The sequence below is a fragment of the Muscardinus avellanarius genome, assembly GCF_963383645.1.
Source record: "Muscardinus avellanarius genome assembly, chromosome: 5".
Taxonomy (NCBI): Eukaryota; Metazoa; Chordata; class Mammalia; order Rodentia; family Gliridae; genus Muscardinus; species Muscardinus avellanarius.
The window spans coordinates 3,101,575-3,121,219 of NC_137790.1; the positions used below are offsets into that span (position 1 = coordinate 3,101,575).

A 19,645-nucleotide genomic window follows, 5' to 3' on the forward strand; every position below is an offset into this window, starting at 1 on the left:
TGAAACGGAAGCAGAGCGGCTCTTGAGGATTCACAGGAAGCTTTGCCAGTTTTTGGAGCAGAAAATCACACAAGCCCTACATATGGTATTGAGTTTTGCTGGTGCCAAGTCCATGGCAGAGACTGGAAGAGCTAAAATAATAACGATGTCTTCCTGGTTCCTCAGGGCTGTGTTTCGCTGGCTTGGCAGGAGAGGGAAGTGTCTGGTGGCGGAGGGCGAGGAGCAGAACGTGCGGGTGCCGCGATGCCGCACTGTCTCCGCGGGCTCCCAAGCGATCGCTGTGGGTCCAGGTGAACAGGGCCACAGGAGATGAGCGTCCCCAAAAGCCTGGTGTCCCAGGGATTTGCCAGCTCCTTGAGCAGTGTTCTTTGAGGTCACCGCTCATACGGACCACTTAGATAAAACAGTGGATGGGAGACATCCGTCCTAAGCGTTGAGCTGCCCCTTTTATGAAGTACGCTGATGGAGACAGTCGAGTTTTATGGCCACAGCAGATGTCCACGGCTGCTTCATAGTGTCATGGTGCGGGTGGCTCATCCGGCAGGTAAACAGGACTGGCACCTTGTGTCAGGACCTAGGGTTTCCCATCTTGGGGCCCACCACCTCACTATTGGACGAGCGTGGAGCGCTGCGCCATCAGGGTTCGTGCCTGAGCAGTCGACCCCTAAATGTGAAATTTGCTTCGAATGTTATCAAAATTAGGAATTTAGCCAGGGTGGTGGTGCATGCCTGTATTCCAGTGCTTGGGAGGCTGAGACAGGAGGAATGCCAGGTCAAGGACAGCTTCAGCAAGTAAGACTCACCAACCTAGCGAGACCCTGTTTCAAGATAGAAATAAAAAAAAAGGTTGGGAGGGTATAGCTCAGAGGCAGAATGCCCCTGGTTCAATCGCTGGTAACACACACACACACACACACACACACACACACACACACACACTATTAAGAATTCAAAGCCGTGCATGGCGTGGTGGCACATTCTTGTAATCTCAGCATTAGGGAGGCTGAACCAGAGGATCGTGGTTCGCAGACAGCCTCAGCTACTTAGGCCCTGCGTAACTTAGTGAGACCCTGTTTCAAAATATAAAGGGAAAAAAAAAATAGGGCAGAGGGTGTAGTTTGGAGGTCAAATGCCCCTGGGTTCCATCCTCAAATCCGCAAAAAAAAAGAAAAAAGAAAAAAGGAATTCAAAATATCCCCAAAGCCATTATCACAGTAGAAAGTAAATGAGAGGTTCTGATTGTAGTTAGGCACTTGTTGGCTGTGTTCTAGACGTGATGTACTATGCACGTGTAAAGTCTGTGTGTGTGTTTGTGTGTGTGTGTGTGTGTGTGTGTGTGTGTGTGTGTAGTACTGGGGGTGGAGCCCAGGGGCTTTTCTACCTCCGGGCTGTACTCCAGACTTATTTTATTCTTTATTTGGAAACAGGGTCTCACTAAGTTGCTGAGAGCCTCAGTAGCTGAGGCTGGCTTCGAACCCGCGTGATCCTCCTGTCGCAGCCTCCCAAGTGCTGGGGTTACAAGTGTGCGCCACCACGCCCGGCTTAGTTTCTTTTATATACTAAAAGGACATGCACACTCACACACCCTCGTCCTAAGGCCAGCACCCAACTTTATGTGGAGGCTGGCAGACCAGGGCTAGGTCTGCCAGGGCTCTACACGGGGCCAGGGGTTCTAGCCAATGCGGTTGGACGGAGGAGACAACTAGACAGCCACACACTTGTGAAGAAGGGAAGGTATTTGCAAATGACACAATAGTCTATCTGCACAACCCTAGGGAGTGGATGGTAAAACTAAATAATTCAGTGAAGTAGCTGGAGGTGAGATTGAGACAAGTCAGCAGCTTGTTTTTTCAACAGCCTTTGTAAATATGTGAACAACAAATACAATATAGAGAAAAAGTCTATAATAGCAACAATGGAGCTTGTTCAGAAATACAAGAAAGCTACTGACATCCACAGCAAAATTTATTTATTTATTTATTTATTTATTTATTTATTATTTACGTGGTACGGGTGATTGAACCCAGGGGTGTTCTACCTTTAAGCTACACCCCCAGCCTTATTTTCATTTTTAATTGGATACAGGATCTCACTAGGCGATGAGAGCCTCACTACCTGCTGATGCCCTCTGAACCTGTGATCACCGTCTCAGCTGCCCAAGTACTGGGGTCACAGGTGTGCTCCACCACGCCTGGCCACGGTGAAATCTAAAAAGTCTTGAAAGACACAAAAATTAAGCTGGAGAAATGGGAAGATAGTCCCTACTCCTGGACAGGAGAACTTAGCATAAATATGTCACTTCTGCCTAACTCTTTATGAATTCAAAACAGTCTCGAAAATATTAGCAACTCATTTTACAGTTAGGCAAATTGATGGTGGAATTCATAGGGCAAACGCATACAGAGCTAGCTAGGAAGAGCCGAGCGCAGGGGTGCGTGCCGCCATCCCAACACTTTGGAGCCCGAGATGGAGGATGGCAGGTTCAAGGGCAGCCTGAGCAACTTAGCAAGACCCTGTTTTAAAATAAAAAGGAAAGTAGGGCTGGGGCTGTCGTTAAGAGATAGAGTGCCTCGGGTTCAACTTTCAGTACAAAAAACAAGGAGAAGCCAGGCAGGCAGGCGTTGCGCACGGGCCTGCCAGTGCCAGCCAGTCAGGAGGCGGAGGGAGGAGGGTCGCCTGGGCAGCCTGAGACCAGTAGACCACAGCAGAAGGATTCAGGAAAATGGAACTCTGAGGAGGCAGTAGCCCTCATAACATTAGCGTACACAGATGGCTGTGATTAAGCTCTGTGGCTCAGACACAGGAATAAATACACCAGCGGGATAGGAGAGAGGACTCAGAACAGCCCCGGTGTGCGTGGGAACAGATGGCGAAGGGGCCTCTCCAGTCACAGGCAGAGATGGGGCCTTTAAAAAACGGTACTGGGACAGTCGGGAAAAACGAAAATGAGATGTCATTCCACACACAAGAATGAAGTTCAGCTAGATTAGAAAGAGAAACGAAACCACAAGCAATACAAGAAAACAGATGGCTTCCTTGCTTTAGGAAAGTCTAGCTCAAAATCCAGAGGCAGTGAAGAGTACACTGGTCAAGTTGACTGTCTAAAAATTGCTTTTTGCGTGATAGGAAACATTTAAACTGATAAACTGGGAGAGAATATTTGCAGCATGTACCACAGACAACTGTATAATCCCTGATGTAGAAAGTGCTCTTAATGGAGACTGAGGACCAAAGGGCAGGTGTCAGCACACGGGCAGTACTTAGCCACTAGGGTTACTGTGCATGTTAGGAAGTGTAGTGTTGGCAACAGCAGGCATGCCCACACGGAAAAGACGGCATGTCCACCCTGGGGATCCCTGTGCACCCACAGCCTGCGAGGCCCGCTGGACCAGTGTGGGGTGGTTACCAGGACCCGCCAGCCAGGGCCAGGCCAGAGCAGAAGTGTGTCTGTAGCTTGTCACCTTGAGACAAGGAAGACAGTAACGCTAGAAAACACAGGCACCAGATCCTTGGTACAAGCTAAGGAAGAGTGCCCAGGGATGGAGGGGACTGGTCACCTGCAGGGCAGGCGAGGCAAGGGTTAGACGTGGGATGTCAGGACCAGGAGCAATGTTTTTCTAAGGATCCTTTTTTGTGAAGCTTCCGTCTTTCGAATCAGTGATTTTTTTTTTTTTAGACCCTCAAAATACACTGAAAATCAACTGGGTCTGTAGGTGAATCCCAAAGGAGATTCAATGAGTCCAACTCTAGCAGGATGGCCTCGCTGCAGGCGTGGGAGGGAGAGAAACCAACCACTCGAGTAATTTAGGAAAACAACATTTTAACTGGATACTGGAGCCCAGAGATACATAGAGAACTGGATAAATGCCGGCGTGAGTGGGAACTAAGACTCCAGGGACAGAACAGATACCTTGCTCCAGAGAGTGACTCTGTCTCTCTGGGGCCAAGCTAGCAGTGCTGACACATGCGCATGGGTATTGACTGCATGGCTCACTGGGGAGGATGAAAGCCGGGCACTGTTGGGGCTTCTCACTGCTCAGAAATCTCACTGACACTATGAATCCACACGGGGCAGGCTGCGAGGAGCCCTGTGGTGTTGGGTTACAGTTGGTGATGTCTGTCTAAAGCTGTATTTTAAAGTGCGGGGGTGTGCAGATAGGTACAGAAGGTAGAAGTATGCCTTCTGTATACTTGGCTAGTAGGCAGGTGTCTATTTACCAACTCTTTAAGCACAAAGAGCATACAAGTAATGAGGTCACAATTGCAGTGAGCCCACCTGGCCCAGATGTGTGTGTGTGTGTGTGTGTGTGTGTGTGTGTGTGTATGTGTGTGTGTGACTGTGGATTGGGCCCAGGGGCATTCTACCTGTGAACCACACCCCTACCCCTATTTTATTTTGAAAAGGGTCTCACGAAGTTGAGACCTCATAACTGTGACCCTCCTGTCTCAGCCTCAAAGTCCTGGGATTAAAGGCCTGTGCCACTGCTCCTGGCTCGGATCTTGGTGTTTGAGCATCATTCTGCCTAAACACCTGGTGTCTTTCAAGTGAAAGACACCAGAGAACCTTGGGGAACTGGGGCCGGGAAATCCAGGAGCTCCCGGCGCTGCAGCTGAGGCAACCGGAGAAACAGAATGCATGTGGGTAGTACTGGATTAGAGCCCACGTGAGATCAATGTCCACGAACCCACCCGCTGTCAGTTAATAATTGGGTTAGTAGACAGTGGAAAAGAGACCGTTCTTTATAGAAACATTGCAATTAGTATAATAAAAGCAAAAGAAAGGGTTGAAATTCACAATTGCCACTCCATAGAGGACACGGGCAGCTGCTGCCTGTGACACCTGCACCGGTGCTAAGTTCAGAGGCAGAAGTGAGGACGTGCCCGCGTCAAACGCCTTCAAGACACCGCTTCCACCACGGGGCATTGTAAGCACAGTGAGAAATCTGGGGGTGCCACCCGGGTGTAGGATCAAAGTCACATTCCTGGTAAGACACAGGACATGGGAGCGCCCAAGAGTGCGCCCCGAGGACAGGCTCACTGTGTGCCGTGGCCACCCACGGGTGGACCCTGCCCAGCCCTCGCAGGAGCGGAATGTGCCAGGCTGCTCCTGGCTGGACCCTGGGGCTGCCTTCTTGCTCAGTTCTGAACCTCCTGCCAGGTTGCCAACACCGTGGCTCACCAGCACGGGCTTCCCTGGGGCTCAGGCTGCCCACAGCATCGTGAATGAAGGACCGCAGATGTCATAGCTTCAACCGCAGACTTTGATTGTCCGGTTCTAGGGACTGGTCATGGAGATCAGGGCACCATCACTGAGGCGGGCTCCTGGCCAGGCCGTCTTCTCGCTGTATCCTCCTCGTGTGGCCAATCCTCTTGCTGTAAGGACATGGTGCTGTAAGGACATGGTCCTGTACGATCCAGGCCCCACCTGTTAGGGAAAATGCAAAGAGACATCACGGAACGGGCTTTGTTTGGTGTAAAAGCCTGGGAGAGAGCAGTGACCCGAGAGAGAGGCCGGAGTCAGAAGCTCCCGTCCTTGCAGACTCTCGCTCTTCATAGGGCTGGGAGTGCGGGAGTGCGGGAGGGGACGTGAGCAGAGGAGCCGGCTGCAGAGTGGTCAGTGAAGGGGCTAGGCAGGGCTTTGTGTCAGCTTTGACTGGTAAGTCACGCTTGGTAAAGCCCGTGGCTGGGCGGCAGGGTGACGGGCAGGGCACTTTTCTTTGGCGACCACAGCTTCACACCATTTGTTTCATGGTTTCTTCAGTTCTGGGTCTCGGGTGGCCTCTGGCCAGATTCCACAGCTCCCACACCACCCTGCGACCTCACTAACCTGGATCACCCAGCCCCAAGCCCTGTCTCCAATACGCTGACGCCAGGGTGACGGGCTCCATATTTGAATTCAGTCCATTACACCCTGGTTGGGCTCTGAACTGCACGCAGTCCTCCTGACCCCCGCATCGCCTGGGCTCGGCTGCCACTCCAGGCTGGACGCTGCCCCTGGACTGGCATCCGGGAACAGGGCTCCCTGCTCCACCAGTGGCTTTTGCACTGAATCATTAGGTTGCCAGGGAGGGAGGAAGCTCAAGGCTTGTTAACAGTATCTTGCATTTGGGCCTTAAGTTCTGAGCACAGTTACTTGGTGGTCATAGGTTTTGGGTTGGCTGTTTGCTCTGTACGACAGAGCGAGGGCCCTCCTCGCCCCTCACGCCTGATGCCCACCGCAACCCCGCCGCCTCTGGCCCCATCTTCTCTTGGTGCGTCTCCCCGACCTCTCCCTGGCGCCCTGGCTTTGTTCTTTTTTTTTTTTTTGAAGATTTAAAGAAGTTTATTAAAAAGATAGAAATACAGAAGACCAGCCCCATGCCATTCAAGAGTGGCATGGGGGGGCCTGGCTTTGTTCTTGTACTCTGGGTTTGTCTCTTGGAAAGCGCAGGTGCTTGGTTTTGTTTTTCTTACATTCCAAGGAGTCTTACGGTTGACAAGCTTAATATATTTATAGGAAATGTAATTACTGCTGTATTTGGACTCTGTTTTGCCATCTTGTGTCTTTACTACATCACTGGCTTTTTTGGTACTGAGGATTGAACCCAGGAACATTCTCCCTCCAAGCCACATCCCCAGCCCTTTTAAGCTTTTATTTCTAGACAGGAGTCTTGCTAAATTGCTGAGGCTGGCCTCAAACATGTGATCCTCCTGGCTCAGCCTTCCAAATGCTAGGATTACACATTCCTCCTTACCCTTGAGGCCACTTCTCTGCCTGGGCCAGGCAGCACACCTATCTTTTGAAGCTGCCAGACCAGCTCAAAGGCAAACCTCAGTCGGAGGATGTCCTTGGGGTGGCCAGAGTGATGGGTCCACAGTCAGACATGGGAGCCCTGTCCCTGTTGGCTTTGGAGCAGGCTCTGTTCAGACTTCAGAAGCTAGAAGTTTGCTTTCTGTATCGTTATGAGTATTATGGACACAGGGGCAAGAATGACAGGTCACACTCGATGCCTTTCACGAATGCTTGGTTTATTAATTCACACACGATGTTCGTAACGCTCCCCTCCTTCCTCACTGAGCCACTAGCCAGATGGCACTGGTTACCTGAGGCTAAATGGGTCTCCGCGGTAACCTCGGCCCAGGATCACGGTCACAGCAGCTCCGGTGGTCGATGGTCGAGGTGCAGACGCCCAGGGAGATCAGACGGGGTTGAGCCTGAGCCCTCCCGTCACCTAGAGGAATAGCCCGGGCTACCAGACAAGGGCTGGCCAAGTCAGCGTTCGGCCTCACAGACGGTGGGTCAGAACCGCTCGCGTGGCCACTTGCCAGGCCAGTTAGACCCTGAGCTGATGTTACTTGTCTCCCGTCGGTTGCGCCCTCTTCAGTGGTTAAGCCTAGGGCTTGTCGGTTACCCCCCCCAGGCGTGTCGGTTACCCCCCCCAGGCGTGTCGGTTACCCCCCAGGCGTGTCGGTTGCCCCCGGGCGTGTTAGTTACCCCTGGGCGTGTCGGTTACACTCTCTTCTGCCTTGGTTCTTCTCACGTCTCTGGCTAGTTCATCTATTCCTACACTACACTCTTTTTCTGACATATATTTCATATGCTCACAACATGTATAGATAATAATAGAAGGGGAAGTATTCTGGAAGTTTTTTTTAAAACTCTTACCATAATTATCTCTAGAGAATCATGTGCAAGTGTCAAAGGCATCTTTGTTATGTAAGTTAGTGGGAAGTTTATGGGAAGATACAGTTTTTGTTTTTGTTTTTGCGGTACTGGGGATGGAACCCAGGAGCATTCTGCCTCCGAGCTACACCCCCAGCCCTATTTTTTATTTTTTATTTTGAAACAGAGTCTCACTGAGTGGCAAAGGGCCTCACTAAGTAGTAGTTGAGGCTGAGCGGAGTTTACAGGCCTTCAAAGAGGGCAGATACCATGAGACCTCTGACCAAGTAACACATGTTGGTCGTGCACTGGAGACCAGGGCAAGTCCACACCTGCATCAGGCAGGAGCAAAGGGAAGGACTAAGCAGAGAGTAAGGTAGTGAGTCCTCAGAATCACGTCAAGAGGCTTGCCCAAAGGTAATGGGCCCTCACCCCGCGAGGCAGCACAGACCCGGCCCTGGCTAGCCGGGCTTGGTGTTTCCCCGCCCGAGCCCTCTCCCACCAGCTGCAGGAGCTCACTCCACGAGTCCTCAGTTCATCAGTGTTTGCTTTTGTCTCCTTGTTTTGTTTTGTTTTGTTTTGTTGGACTGATTTAAGGGCATTCTACCTCTGAGCTATACCCCCATCCCTATTTTTAGTTTTTTATTTTGAAACCAAGGTTGGTGAGAGTCTCACTACTTGCTGAGGCTGTCCTCACACCTGTGATCCTCCTGTCTGAGCCTCCCAAGTACTGGGATTACAAGCTTGTGCCATCACGTTTGGCTCTTTTTGCCTGTTTTTAAAACCATTTGAACCTGGGTGAGGTGGCACATACTTGTAATCCCAGTACTTGGGAGGTGGAGACAGGAGGATTGCAGGTTTGAAGCCAGCCTTAACAAGCGGTAAGACTTTCATCAACCTAGTGGGACCCTGTTTCAAAATAAAAACTAAAAAATAGGGCTGGGGGTGTAGCTTGGAGGTAGAATGCCCCTGAGTTCAATCCCCAGTACCACAAAGAAAGAAAGAAAGAAAGAAAGAAAGAAAGAAAGAAAGAAAGAAAGAAAGAAAGAACACACCGTTCAAAAGCTTCCAGTCCAATGCTGTGCTCTTCTTCCTTTTAACTCTCCCTCCTCCCAGCTCTCCAACTGCAGCAGGCGCAGGGGGCGCCTTTGCGACCTCCTGGGCTTTCAGTCCCCTACGGGACAAAGAGGCCTTGTGGATGGTTTCTGTGTGGACTGAAAGTCACCCCCCTCTGCCTTCCTCTTATTTTGCATTTTAGTAACGGACGGTTCCTTAACAGAATGAAATGAGTTTCTGTACTGGGAAGTCCAGAAACAAGAATCGGCCTTGGTAAGGGAGAACGACAAAGCCCCTTTCCCCGCGGAGCCCTTGGGTGGCAGGCCGTGTGCGCTCAGTGCGTGGGGGCTGGCATCTCGCTTGGGAAGGGGCCAGCCAGGCCGCGGCAGCTGCAGGCAGAGAGCTGGGATCCAATCTGTAGCGCAGCTGGGGCCAGACGACCTTCTAGACCTCCTAGTAGCAGAGAAGATGGAAAGCCAGAGGGGCAAGTCAAGGGTGTGTGTGGGTGTGTGTGCGTGTGTGTGTGCATGCGCACACGTGTGTGCGAATGTGTGTGTGCGTGTGTGTGCAGTTTGGGCTATTCCTAGGAGAAGGAAATGCACGCACAGGCCCTGGCTGCCTCTGTGCTGCGGTGCCGGGGTTGAAGGCAGCCCCTGCCTGGCATCTTCCCTCCAGCCAAGCGCTTCCCAGGCTCCTCCTCAGATGCGGAGGACCCTCCCTCCTGCCTGCCCTTCTTTCTGTGTCCTGAGTTCAGTGATGGCCCAGTTGGCTTCGTTTCCATGGGGTCCAGTCTGCAGACTTGGAAGGAGGCTTGGCCTGTGGTGGCCCTGGCCCTCCCCAATGTAGGTCTGCCCGCCCCAGGAGCCCCAGAGCCTCAGGGTGGCCGCAGCCCCTTCCTTGCCTGGGCTTTGGTTGCAACTCATTTTCTTGCCCCGGGACAATCGCTGGATCCACCTCTCTGAATAGCCAATTTGCCAAATGACCAGTTCCCCGATGGATCGTTTCTTAGAATGGATGTGCTTTAGGCCAGCAGTTTTCAACTTGTGTTCATGTCAGCAAATTCAGACCGTTCAATGTGTGTCTGTGTGAGTACCCTGAGGATGGTGGGGGACGGAGATGGGGTTCCAGAAGGCGTGAGGAGAGGATGGTTAAGCAAATAACCGTGACAGTGGAGAATTCAAATCAACCAATTCTTGATTAGAGCAACTGTCCTAAAACAAATATTTCACATTGAAGATAAATTCAAGACTATATCTAGTGGCAGGTGCAGCCCAGAGAACGAGCCTAGCATGCATGAGGCCAGGGTTCCATCCCAGGCATCAAGAAAAGAGTATATTCAGCGTTAATTTTCATAAATGTGCCTATACATTCTACTTTCTCGTCTGAAGGCATGGGCAAGGTAACTGGTTGCCTGTACAACATCCGGTTTCCCTGTTTTCTTTAAAGAAGGCTTTCTTTTCTGGGGGCATCATTGAGCCTAGGAAGCGGTTCACGATTCCCTGACTCCCTGAAGATAGAAGAGCTATAAGCAGTTATATTGGGTGAAGCCTTGTTTTAAAGTCCTAGCCAGGCGCGGGTGGTGCACGCATGTAATCCAAGTACTTAGGAGGCTGAGACAGGAGGATCCATGTTCAAGACCAGCTTCGGATATGTGATGAGACTCTCAATTATGTAGCAAAATCCTGTTTCAAAATAACAAATAAAAAGGGTTAAGGATGTAACTCAGGTAGGATATCCCTGAGTTCAATCCTCAGCACAAAAAAAAAAAAAAAAAAAAAAAAAAAGAACAAACAAGGAGGAAACTTCTCCTGCTTTTCCCTTATCTTCCTGCCTGGAATGTGGTCACAATGGCTGGGTCTGCAGTAGTCATATTGGGACCCTGAGGTCATCTTGGTGATCAATGTTGGGAGACTGACCATATAAATGGACGATGCCCAGATCACATATAGAGACAGAATGCTGACTGGCTGCAGGGCACAGGCCTGTAATCCCAGCTTCTTGGGAGCCTGAGGCAGGAAGATCCTAGAGCCCAGGAGTTTAAGGCCAACCTAGATGACATAGTAAGATGTAGTCTCAGAGTTAAACAACCACAACGACGACTCTGGCTTAAGTTTGCAGCAGCCAGCCAACAAAGCTCACCTGCCCTCTGTAAACCAGACTTGTAGGAATTCAGGCAGGTGCCACTAGGAACTGCTTCAGAAAGTCAGACAATAACCCCATATCAATTGGCCCAAGATGTCCAGGACTTGACTTTTGGTATCGTTTGGATACTGGGGGTTTTCCAGGAAAGTTCATGCGCTGGCAATGCAGCAGGGTTCAAAGACTGAACCAACTAACGAGTCAGGGCTCTAGTCTCATGGCTGGAGAAGTCATTGATGGAGGAACTGAATAGAATGGCTTTGCTGGTGTTAATGTAGGCAAGAGGGGTGACGGAGGGATGGGCCTCTGGGGCCTGCGGACTCATCGTCCTGGTCTCCTTCTTCGCCCTCTCTGCTTCTGCCCGCCCCGAGCAGCTCCGCCTTGGAGCTGTCCAGCCATGACTGACCCTCTGTAACCATGCGCCAAATAAACTTTTCTTTCACTAAATTGTTCTTGACAGGTATTTTTTGTGTGTGTATGTGTGGTCCTGGGGATGGAACCCAGGGGCATTCTACCTCCAAGCTGCAGCCCCAGCCCTATTTTTTATTCTTCAGTTTGAAACAGGGTCTCACTGAATTGCAAAGGGCCTCACTAAGTAGTAGCTGAGGCTGTCGGCAAACCGCGATCGTCCTGTCTCAGCCTCCCAGATGCTGGGGTTACAAGCGTGCGCCACCACGCCTGGCTCAGGTATTTTTTAATAATGTGCTTTCTTTGGTCATCAGAGCCCCACACCATAGTGTGAATCATGTTTCAGTGACACCCATGCACACCACACCTGTGCTCACCCGCCTGCATCTTACCCCTTCCCAGTACAGAGAAGTGAGTGGACGTTGTATTTTGGTCACAGTGTACAAAAGCTGACAGATACAACTCCCTCGAATTTTGACCTTACTTTCAATTTTGGACTACCTCGAAGTCAAATCTGCACCCTAACCAATCACAGAAGGCACCTTCCAGGAGCTGGGCAGGATGGTGGATGCCAGCCATCCTGGTACTTGGGAGGCTGAGATAGGAAGATTGCAAGTTTGAGGTCAGCCTCAGCAACGCGCCAAGGCCCTTTTTCAAAAAGAAAAGAAAAAGAAAATAGGGCTGGGGGGTGTATCTTGGAATGCAAATGCCCCTAGGGTCAAACTCCAGTACTAAAAAAATAATAAAAAGAAAGAAGATGCCTCCTTTTTGGTGACCACTGCAGCAGCCGGGCCTCAGCCTCCCGCAGGGCACGGGGAGCCTCTCCTCTGTTCACCGTGAAGCACCCTCACCCGCCCGATGAGCCCACACCGTAGCAGGCTCTGAGCAGCCTTGGCTTTCTCTGTCTGGCTGGAGTTTATTTGTTTTTGTGATGCTGACTGAGGGTTGAAACAGGGGCATTCTGCCTCTGAGCTATACCTCATCTTTATTTTATTCTTTACTTGGAAAAAGGGTCTTTTAGGTTGCTAAGAACCTCGCTGACTTGCCGAGGCTGGCCTCGGACCTGCAATCCTTCCAAGTGCTGGGACTGCAGGCAGGCCTGTGCCATCGCGCTGGCCGAGTCCATTTATTGACTGTGAAGCAGAAGGTTGCAAGGATCTGGATCTCTGACGACAGGGGGCACTGCTCTCCTAGCCCAGGACTGTTACAGGAAGGGAATTAAAAATCTCTTTCCAGCCCAGAGGCCTCTCCAGAAGGGTAGAAAAGCAAGCGGCCGCGTTATGGAAACAGCGTGGAGCAGAATGTGTGCCACGGAAGGTCACTCCGGGCTGTGGGGACAGTGGGACCTGCTTCTGCAGCCAGGAGGATGCCGCCCATCGTGGCCACGTTGCCAGGTTAGAGGCGCTCAGCTCACCACGTCTTAGAGGAGCGAGGTGGAGGAGGGGTGTGCCTTGTGGACCAGGTGGCCCGAGGCTGGCTCGGCTCCTCCCAGGGAGCCCTGGGGGAGATGGAGCGATCGATTGATCGATCAATTGATCGTGCTCCTCAGAGATTCAGAGACCGGCTTTTGACTCACAAATGTCTATTTCAGACCTTTTTTTTTGGTGCTGGGGATTGAAACTAGGGGCATTCTACCTCTGAGCTATACCTCCAGTCCTATTTCATTTTTTATTTTGTAACAGGGTCTCACTAAGTTGCAGAGGGCCTCATAAGGTTGTTAAGGCTGGCTTTGAACCTGCAATCCTCTGGTCTCAGCCTCCTAAGGACTGGGATTGTAGGTGTGTGCCACTACGCCCAGCAGGCTCGTGTGTGCCTGTCCAGTGATCTACTACAGAGCCCACCCGGCCCCAAGTGTGTTCTTTGTTCACAGTGAAATCAAAGTAGTAACAGAAAGAGAGTAGGGCAACCTTCAAACAACTGTGGCCTAAATAAACCAGTTTAACATGATCAAAGAGAAATTCTCAGGAGAAATTAAAAAAGACATTGAACTGAGTAAAAATGAAAATATAACATCAAATTTAGCTGTGGGACACAGCCAAAGTAGAGTTGAGAAAGAATTTATAGCATTAAATGCTTATGTTAGAAGTGAAGATAAAGCCGGGCGTGTTGGCACACGCTCGTCATCCCAGCATTCGGGAGGCTGAGACCGGAGGATCGCGGTTCACGGACAGCCTCAGCTACTTAGTGAGGCCCTCCACAACTCAGTGACACCCTGTTTCAAAATAAAGAATAAAAAATAGGGCTAGGGGTGTAGCTCAGAGGTCAAATGCCTCTGGGTTCCATCCCCAGCCCCCCCCCAAAAAAAAACCCCAAAACAATCAAATAAAAGTGAAGATAGAAGGTCACGGTGATGATCTAGGCTCTGATCTCATAAAAAAGGTGTGTGTGTGGGGATAAATTCTAAGCCAGCCAAAGGAAAGAAATGATAAAGATAAGAAATGATGAACTTGAAAGCAGAAAAAAATTCACAGAAAATCAAGGAAGCAAAGTTGGTTCTTTGTTTCAACAAACCTCTAGCAAGACGGACAGAGAAGATGCAGGTTACCAGTATTAGGAGTGAAAGAGGAGAATCACTGCAGGCCCCAGACGTCAGGGACAAGGGAGACGGCCACCGACCCGACAGTGCACGAAAGGAAAGGGACCGAGTATTTGAGACGCGCGCTAGCAAGCTCACCCACGATGAGACGGATCGTTTACATAGCTCTAAACCCAGCGGGGAAGCTGAAGCAGTGATTAGAGTGCCCCCCCAGGAGGAAATTCCTGCGCCCAAATTGTTTCACTGGAGAGTTAGACACTTAACAAGGAATTAACACCCAGTCTACACAATCTCTTGCAGAAAAGAGAAGAGGAGGGAGCATTTCTCAGAAGTTAGTGATACCATGACACTGCAACCAGTCAGACAGACAAAGGTGAATTACAGACCAATACCCTTATTCATAATGATGAAAAAACTTAATAGAATATTAGCAACAGGACTTGGGAGGCCGAGACAGGAGGATCACTGGTTCATGCCAACCTCAGCTACTTGAGACCTTGTTTCAAAATAAAGAATATAAGATAGGGCTGGGGTGTAGATTGGAGGTTGAATCTCCCTGGGTTCCATCCCCAGTACTGCAAAAAAAAAAAAAATCATTTTTTGGTTATGGCATGACGAGATGCCAAAGCAAAGTGTGTCTCGTGGGTGTCACCTGTTTCCTGAACGCCTGTGCCGGGAGGACAACCCCCAGGAGGCTGGCCACGCGAAGGCAGTCCTGCTAGGGGTCGGAGGTGAGCCAGGAAGCGGGAGGCCGACAGGACCACGGCAGACAGAGCCAGTGTGCGTGTGGACTTCGAATTGTGTGCTTTCCATGATTTGGGAATGGTGGGGCCATCTATGGGCTGGGGGTGCTTTGGGGATGGTAGGCACAGTCTGGTCTGGAGGTGTCCTGGGCATTGTGGGGACATTTTGTGGGTGTCCTGGGGGTGGTGGGGATGGTCTGTGGGTTGGGGTATTCCGGGGGTGGTAGGGACAGTCTGTATGTGGTTGTCATGGGGATGGTGGGGCTAGTCTGTGGGTTGGGGTGGTGGGGACAGTCTGTATGTGGTTGTCATGGCAACCTGGGCTACCATGCGGAGTCTCTGGGAGCTGAGTTGGTAATGCCTCTCTTTTGGGAGCTCTGGGGGGCTCTGGCTGGGGTTCTGGGGCCAGCCTGGAGCCCATGTTAAGCGATGGTGAGGTGTCACAGCTGCCCCTACCCAGCAAGCAGCCAGCCTGTGCATCTGAGGCTCTTCCCAGCTGCCCCAGGTGGCCACGGCCAGCACGGAGGGGCCAGGGAAGGTCCGCAGTGTGTACCGCAGGGTTCTATCCAGGGTCCTTGGACAGGCTTCTCGTTCGTCTGCAGGAGCGAGCCAGCTTAGAGCGGTGCCCCCGTGGCCTGTGGGGGCTGGCCGTGCTCCCCCAGGAGACCCCCCCACGGTCCCCTGCTGTCCCGCTCCCTGCCATTTGCCACCTGTGGTCGATTTTGCTGCTGGCCTGGTCGTCGGTCTCTGACAGCGAGATGCCCTCCCTGTCTGCCGTTATACCAGTTACACCAATGGCCTCCTCCACGGCTGCTGGGCCTTTCGTTTCTGAACAAAGGCAGATGTATTTTTCCTAAAGACCAACACACAGCTGTATCCAGCTGAAGCGGTGGGCGCGGCTGTCACAGCAGATTAGCCCAGGCTTCCCAAGGCTTTTGTGAAATTCTATCAGAAACGAAAGGCTGGGAGCCGCTCCACAGGTCTGGTTTCTGTTCCCCTCACCAAGCTCCCTTGGCATCAATTGGAGTGCCATCCCGGTTACACTTGCAGCTAAAACAGGAGCAGGAAATCCCATCATTTTGCCAGGTTAGCTAATAAATAGCATTCCGAGCGTCTGCCATTTAATCATCCATTCGTTTGCGCACTACTGTTGATGGAGCACCCTCCTCCCTTTCTGGAGCACCCTCCTCCCTTCCTGGAGCACCCTCCTCCCTGCCGCCACCCACCGCAGACGCTTCCTCCCTCCCGTAGACTGCTGCCCTCCTCCCACGCCCCTATTTCAGTCTTCTTTGCAATACCAAGGAGGTGGACTCACTTGTAAGAGAACACAATTTTTTTAAAAAGCTTCAAAATCCTTATTGGAATTTTTTGCACTTAAAACTGACAGAGCCGGGCACGGTGGCCCATGTCTGTAACCCCAGTACTTCAGAGGCTGAGATAGGAGGATCAGGTTCAAGGCCAATGCATGGTAACTTACTGAGGCCCTGTGTCAAAATAAAAAAATAAACCGGGTGTGGTGGTGCACGCTTGTAATCCCAGCATTGGGAGGCTGAGACAGGAGGATCGTGGTTCACAGTCAGCCTCAGCTTCTTAGTGAGGCCCTTTGCAGCTCAGTGAGACCCTGTTTCAAAATAAAATATAAAAAATAGGGCTGGGGGTGTAGCTTGGAGGTAGAATGTCCCTGGGGTCCACTCTCAGTACTGCAAAATAAATAAATAAATAAATAAATAAAAATTAAAAAGGACCTAAGTGCAGCTCAGTGGTAAAACACTCCTGGGCTCAGTCCCCAGCACTATCGAAAACAAAAATCAAATCAAAAATTGAATAGGCTGCCATTTAATGGTTCATTCATTCATTCATTCATTCATTCACTCACAGGAATGACTCAGTGGGACGGCTCCTGGTAGAATGTCTAGTCCAGCACGTTGGCTCACGTAGGGGAGGTACAGAGACTCCAGGTGTGTGGGCAGAGGCAGACCAAAGGCTCTCACAGAAGTCAGAGCCAGGCAGTTGCTCAGGGAGGAGCTGGCGCCACGGCTATTCCCAGGAGCGCTCGCTTTGTCCGGTGGCCCGGTCAGGTCTGCGTAACCTCAGTGCGCACCCCAGCTGCAGGTCAGGTCAGCACCCTGCTCCCTCGTCCTGCACTGGTTCAGGTGGGACTTGGGGAGCAGGGCTTTATGGTGAGAATGCGGGACCCCAAGGTGCGGCTGCCTTTATCAGTAGGGAGGTGGAGTTTCTCTGACATACATATGAACTAGCCAGGCTTGGAGGCATGCCTTGTTCGCTGGCTCGGGGCCCAGGCCGCCCTGTGGCTTGATAGTTATGACATCTCACCTGGGATCTGGGACCGCCCTCTCCTGTGCTCGGTGTCTTTGTGGCCATGATACCACCAGCAACAGGTAATATTGTTTATAGCTGCCTTTCGATTGAAAAAGGGTACATTTGGGTTGGGGATGTAGCTCTGTGGTAGAGTGCTTGCCTAGCATATGAAAGACCCTGGGTTCCATCCTCAGCACACACACACACACACACACACACACACACACACACACACACAATAAAATTAAATATTGAAATACATTTTCCATTATACAGGATGAGGAAAATATGGTAAAAGAAAAAAAAATCACTTGCAATTTCACCCAGAAATTGTCTAGTGTGAAATCCTATCGTTAACACTTTCTTCAACGAAATTAGGCTTAGACTTGCCACCGTTTCGTATCTGCTCTGCTCAATCCAACTTCACTTAATGCACATTGCTCAGTAAGATGACATGTCCACGGAACGCACACCTTCTGTCTGCCGCAGGCGAGTCCTGCAGACGTGCTCCTCTGTCTGAAGTTTTCCCCTTTGGAGGATGCTGTTATCCGCCCATCTTGGACAGCTGGAAGCTCCGGATCTTTAAACTTCCTGGAGCTTGGCTGATCCAGCTCTCCACTGCGTGGAAGCCAAACACAGCCTTCAGTTAGCACAGAAGGGCTCCAATAAAACCTGCGGTGTTCGTTCTTAAAAATCCTTTAATCACACGCTTTTGCTGCAAGGTTAACGTTAAAAATGCTTTACGAGGTTTCTACCCTCGTGTCTCTGATGGCTTGCTGCCATCAGTAACTATGGTGATGACTTAATCCCAGATACAAGATACTCGTTGTCTGCCGGAGCAAAGGCCGTGGCAAGTGACCTGCTGGAACTGTCCCTGACTCTCCCTTGACTGGAAACAGAAGCCCCATCAGTGCCGGTGACCCTGAGCCAAATGCAGGTCCCTGGCAGTGAGGGCCACACGCAAGGCTTCCTGGCTGTAGAAGCAGAGATCCTTCCGTGAGGGCCGAGGGAGGCAGCAGATTTGCAGGCCGCCATGACGTTCAGCTGCTCGGTTTTGCAGGTGCTGCGTGTGTTCTGTGTTCTGCCTCAGGGGTCTTCGGGAGCGCCAGGAAGAGCAGCGTGGGCCTGGTGGAGGTGCTCAGGGCAGGCGTGTGCAGCAGAGGGTCAGAGAGTGACGCCCGCTGCAGTAAGCTGAGGTCTTCCTCAGTCTAGGAAATTGCAAAACAAGCTCATACATTCTGGGCCACAGCTCCCTCTATCATGAAGTGGAGTCTGTTTTTTCATCTCTTCAATCTGGGCTTGTCGCATGACTTGGTTCATTCAACCCGATGTAAGGAATGTTACCGCCGTGTGAATGAGGCACGTTAGCTGCCACAATGATGGACACGTGTGGCTGAAATTGCTGCTGACCTCGAACCAGCGGCCAGACCTGAGGGCGAGGCTGGCCAGGCCAACCCGCTGTGCTGAGCTGGCAGACTTTTTGGCTTTCTTCTTTTTGGCTTTGTGTGTGTGTGTGTGTGTGTGTGAATGGGGGTGGAACCCAGGGGCTTTCTACCTCCAGGCTACACTTCCAGACCTACTTTATACTTTATTTGGAAACAGGGTCTCACTGAGTTGCTGAGGCTGGCTTCGAACCTGTGAGATGCTCCTGTCTCAGCCTCCCAAGCGCAGGATTACAAGTGTGCGCCACCACGCTTGGCTCTTCTTTTTGGCTTCTATCCACACGAGGTTTGGGGTGCTTTGTTACACAGCAATGCTAACTGATACATCTTCTGTTCATATCCAGGTTATCAAAAGCAGAATGTCGGGCCTGAATTTGACCAACCAGTTTATGCAGTGGTCATAGCTTCTTGTTCTGGATTCCCAGGACGACCCTCCCCATCAGCCAGAACCTCTGTGTCACACTGTGCCTAGAGCTCCCGAGATCCCCTGGTCCTGCCAGAGGGACCTGGTTGCCACGGCATGGACCTGCAGACGCAGCCCGGGCCTGCCACTTCTGTTTTGTCATGATGAGGACTAGAGATTGGGTGGGCAGTAAGGGAGCAGGTCCCCGAGAGGTAAAAGGCTAAGAAAACAAAATCCAGGCCTCCCTAGGAAGGAAGGTGGTGATGTGCTGTTCATTAGGCTCAAATGCAGAGGAGGGGAGCCAGGTTGTCAAGAGGTGAAGGTAGATAGTGAACCAACCGTAGACCCACGGACGCTGACCAGGAGCAGGACAAGCATTCTCATGACTCTGGGAGGGAACAACCATAAGACGATAAATTAACTGAGTCAAAGAACAGTACAAAGAAAAGTGATGGGGACTTATTTTCATAAATCAATGTTCAGACAAAGCAGCTTTAAACATATAGCTGGGCGTGGTGGCACACACTTGTCATCCCAGCATTTGGGAGGCTGAGACCAGAGGATTGTGGTTTGAGGACAGCCTCAGCTACTTAGTGGGGCCCTCTGCAACTCAGTGAGAACCTGTTTCAAAATAAAGAATAAAAAATAGGGCTAGGGGTGTAGCTCGGAGGTAGAATGCCCCTGGGTTCCATCCCCAGTATTGAAAAAAAGAAAAAAACCCACAAAAAAAACCCCCAAACCAAACAAAATTAAACCATATAGAAACCTGTACACCCAGCATGATTATCTGCAACTCTTTCGGGACCCCTCCCCTGGAGCTTCCTGGTGGACTGTGTGGACTTGGGGAAAGGCGGCGTGTGATTGATGGTGCACGGCTCAGGCTACACTCCCAGACCTATTTTATACTTTTTTTTTTGGTGGTACTGGGGTTCTGCCTCCAGGTTACACTCCCAGACC

General features: G+C 51.0%; 1 protein-coding gene across 1 annotated transcript in view; it reads right to left on the reverse strand.

The window, feature by feature from the left end:
* Positions 1–12,665: 12,665 nt before the first annotated feature.
* The window catches only part of PDE9A (phosphodiesterase 9A), a gene marked incomplete at both ends in the record, with an annotated part of 123,719 nt that continues 116,739 nt past the window's right edge, over positions 12,666–19,645 (reverse strand). The window contains 4 exons of the mRNA XM_080696059.1: positions 12,666–12,743; positions 14,981–15,120; positions 15,200–15,377; positions 17,317–17,461. Coding sequence (XP_080552185.1) covers positions 12,666–12,743; positions 14,981–15,120; positions 15,200–15,377; positions 17,317–17,461 — 541 coding nt within the window. The remainder of the gene's footprint in view (positions 12,744–14,980; positions 15,121–15,199; positions 15,378–17,316; positions 17,462–19,645) is intronic.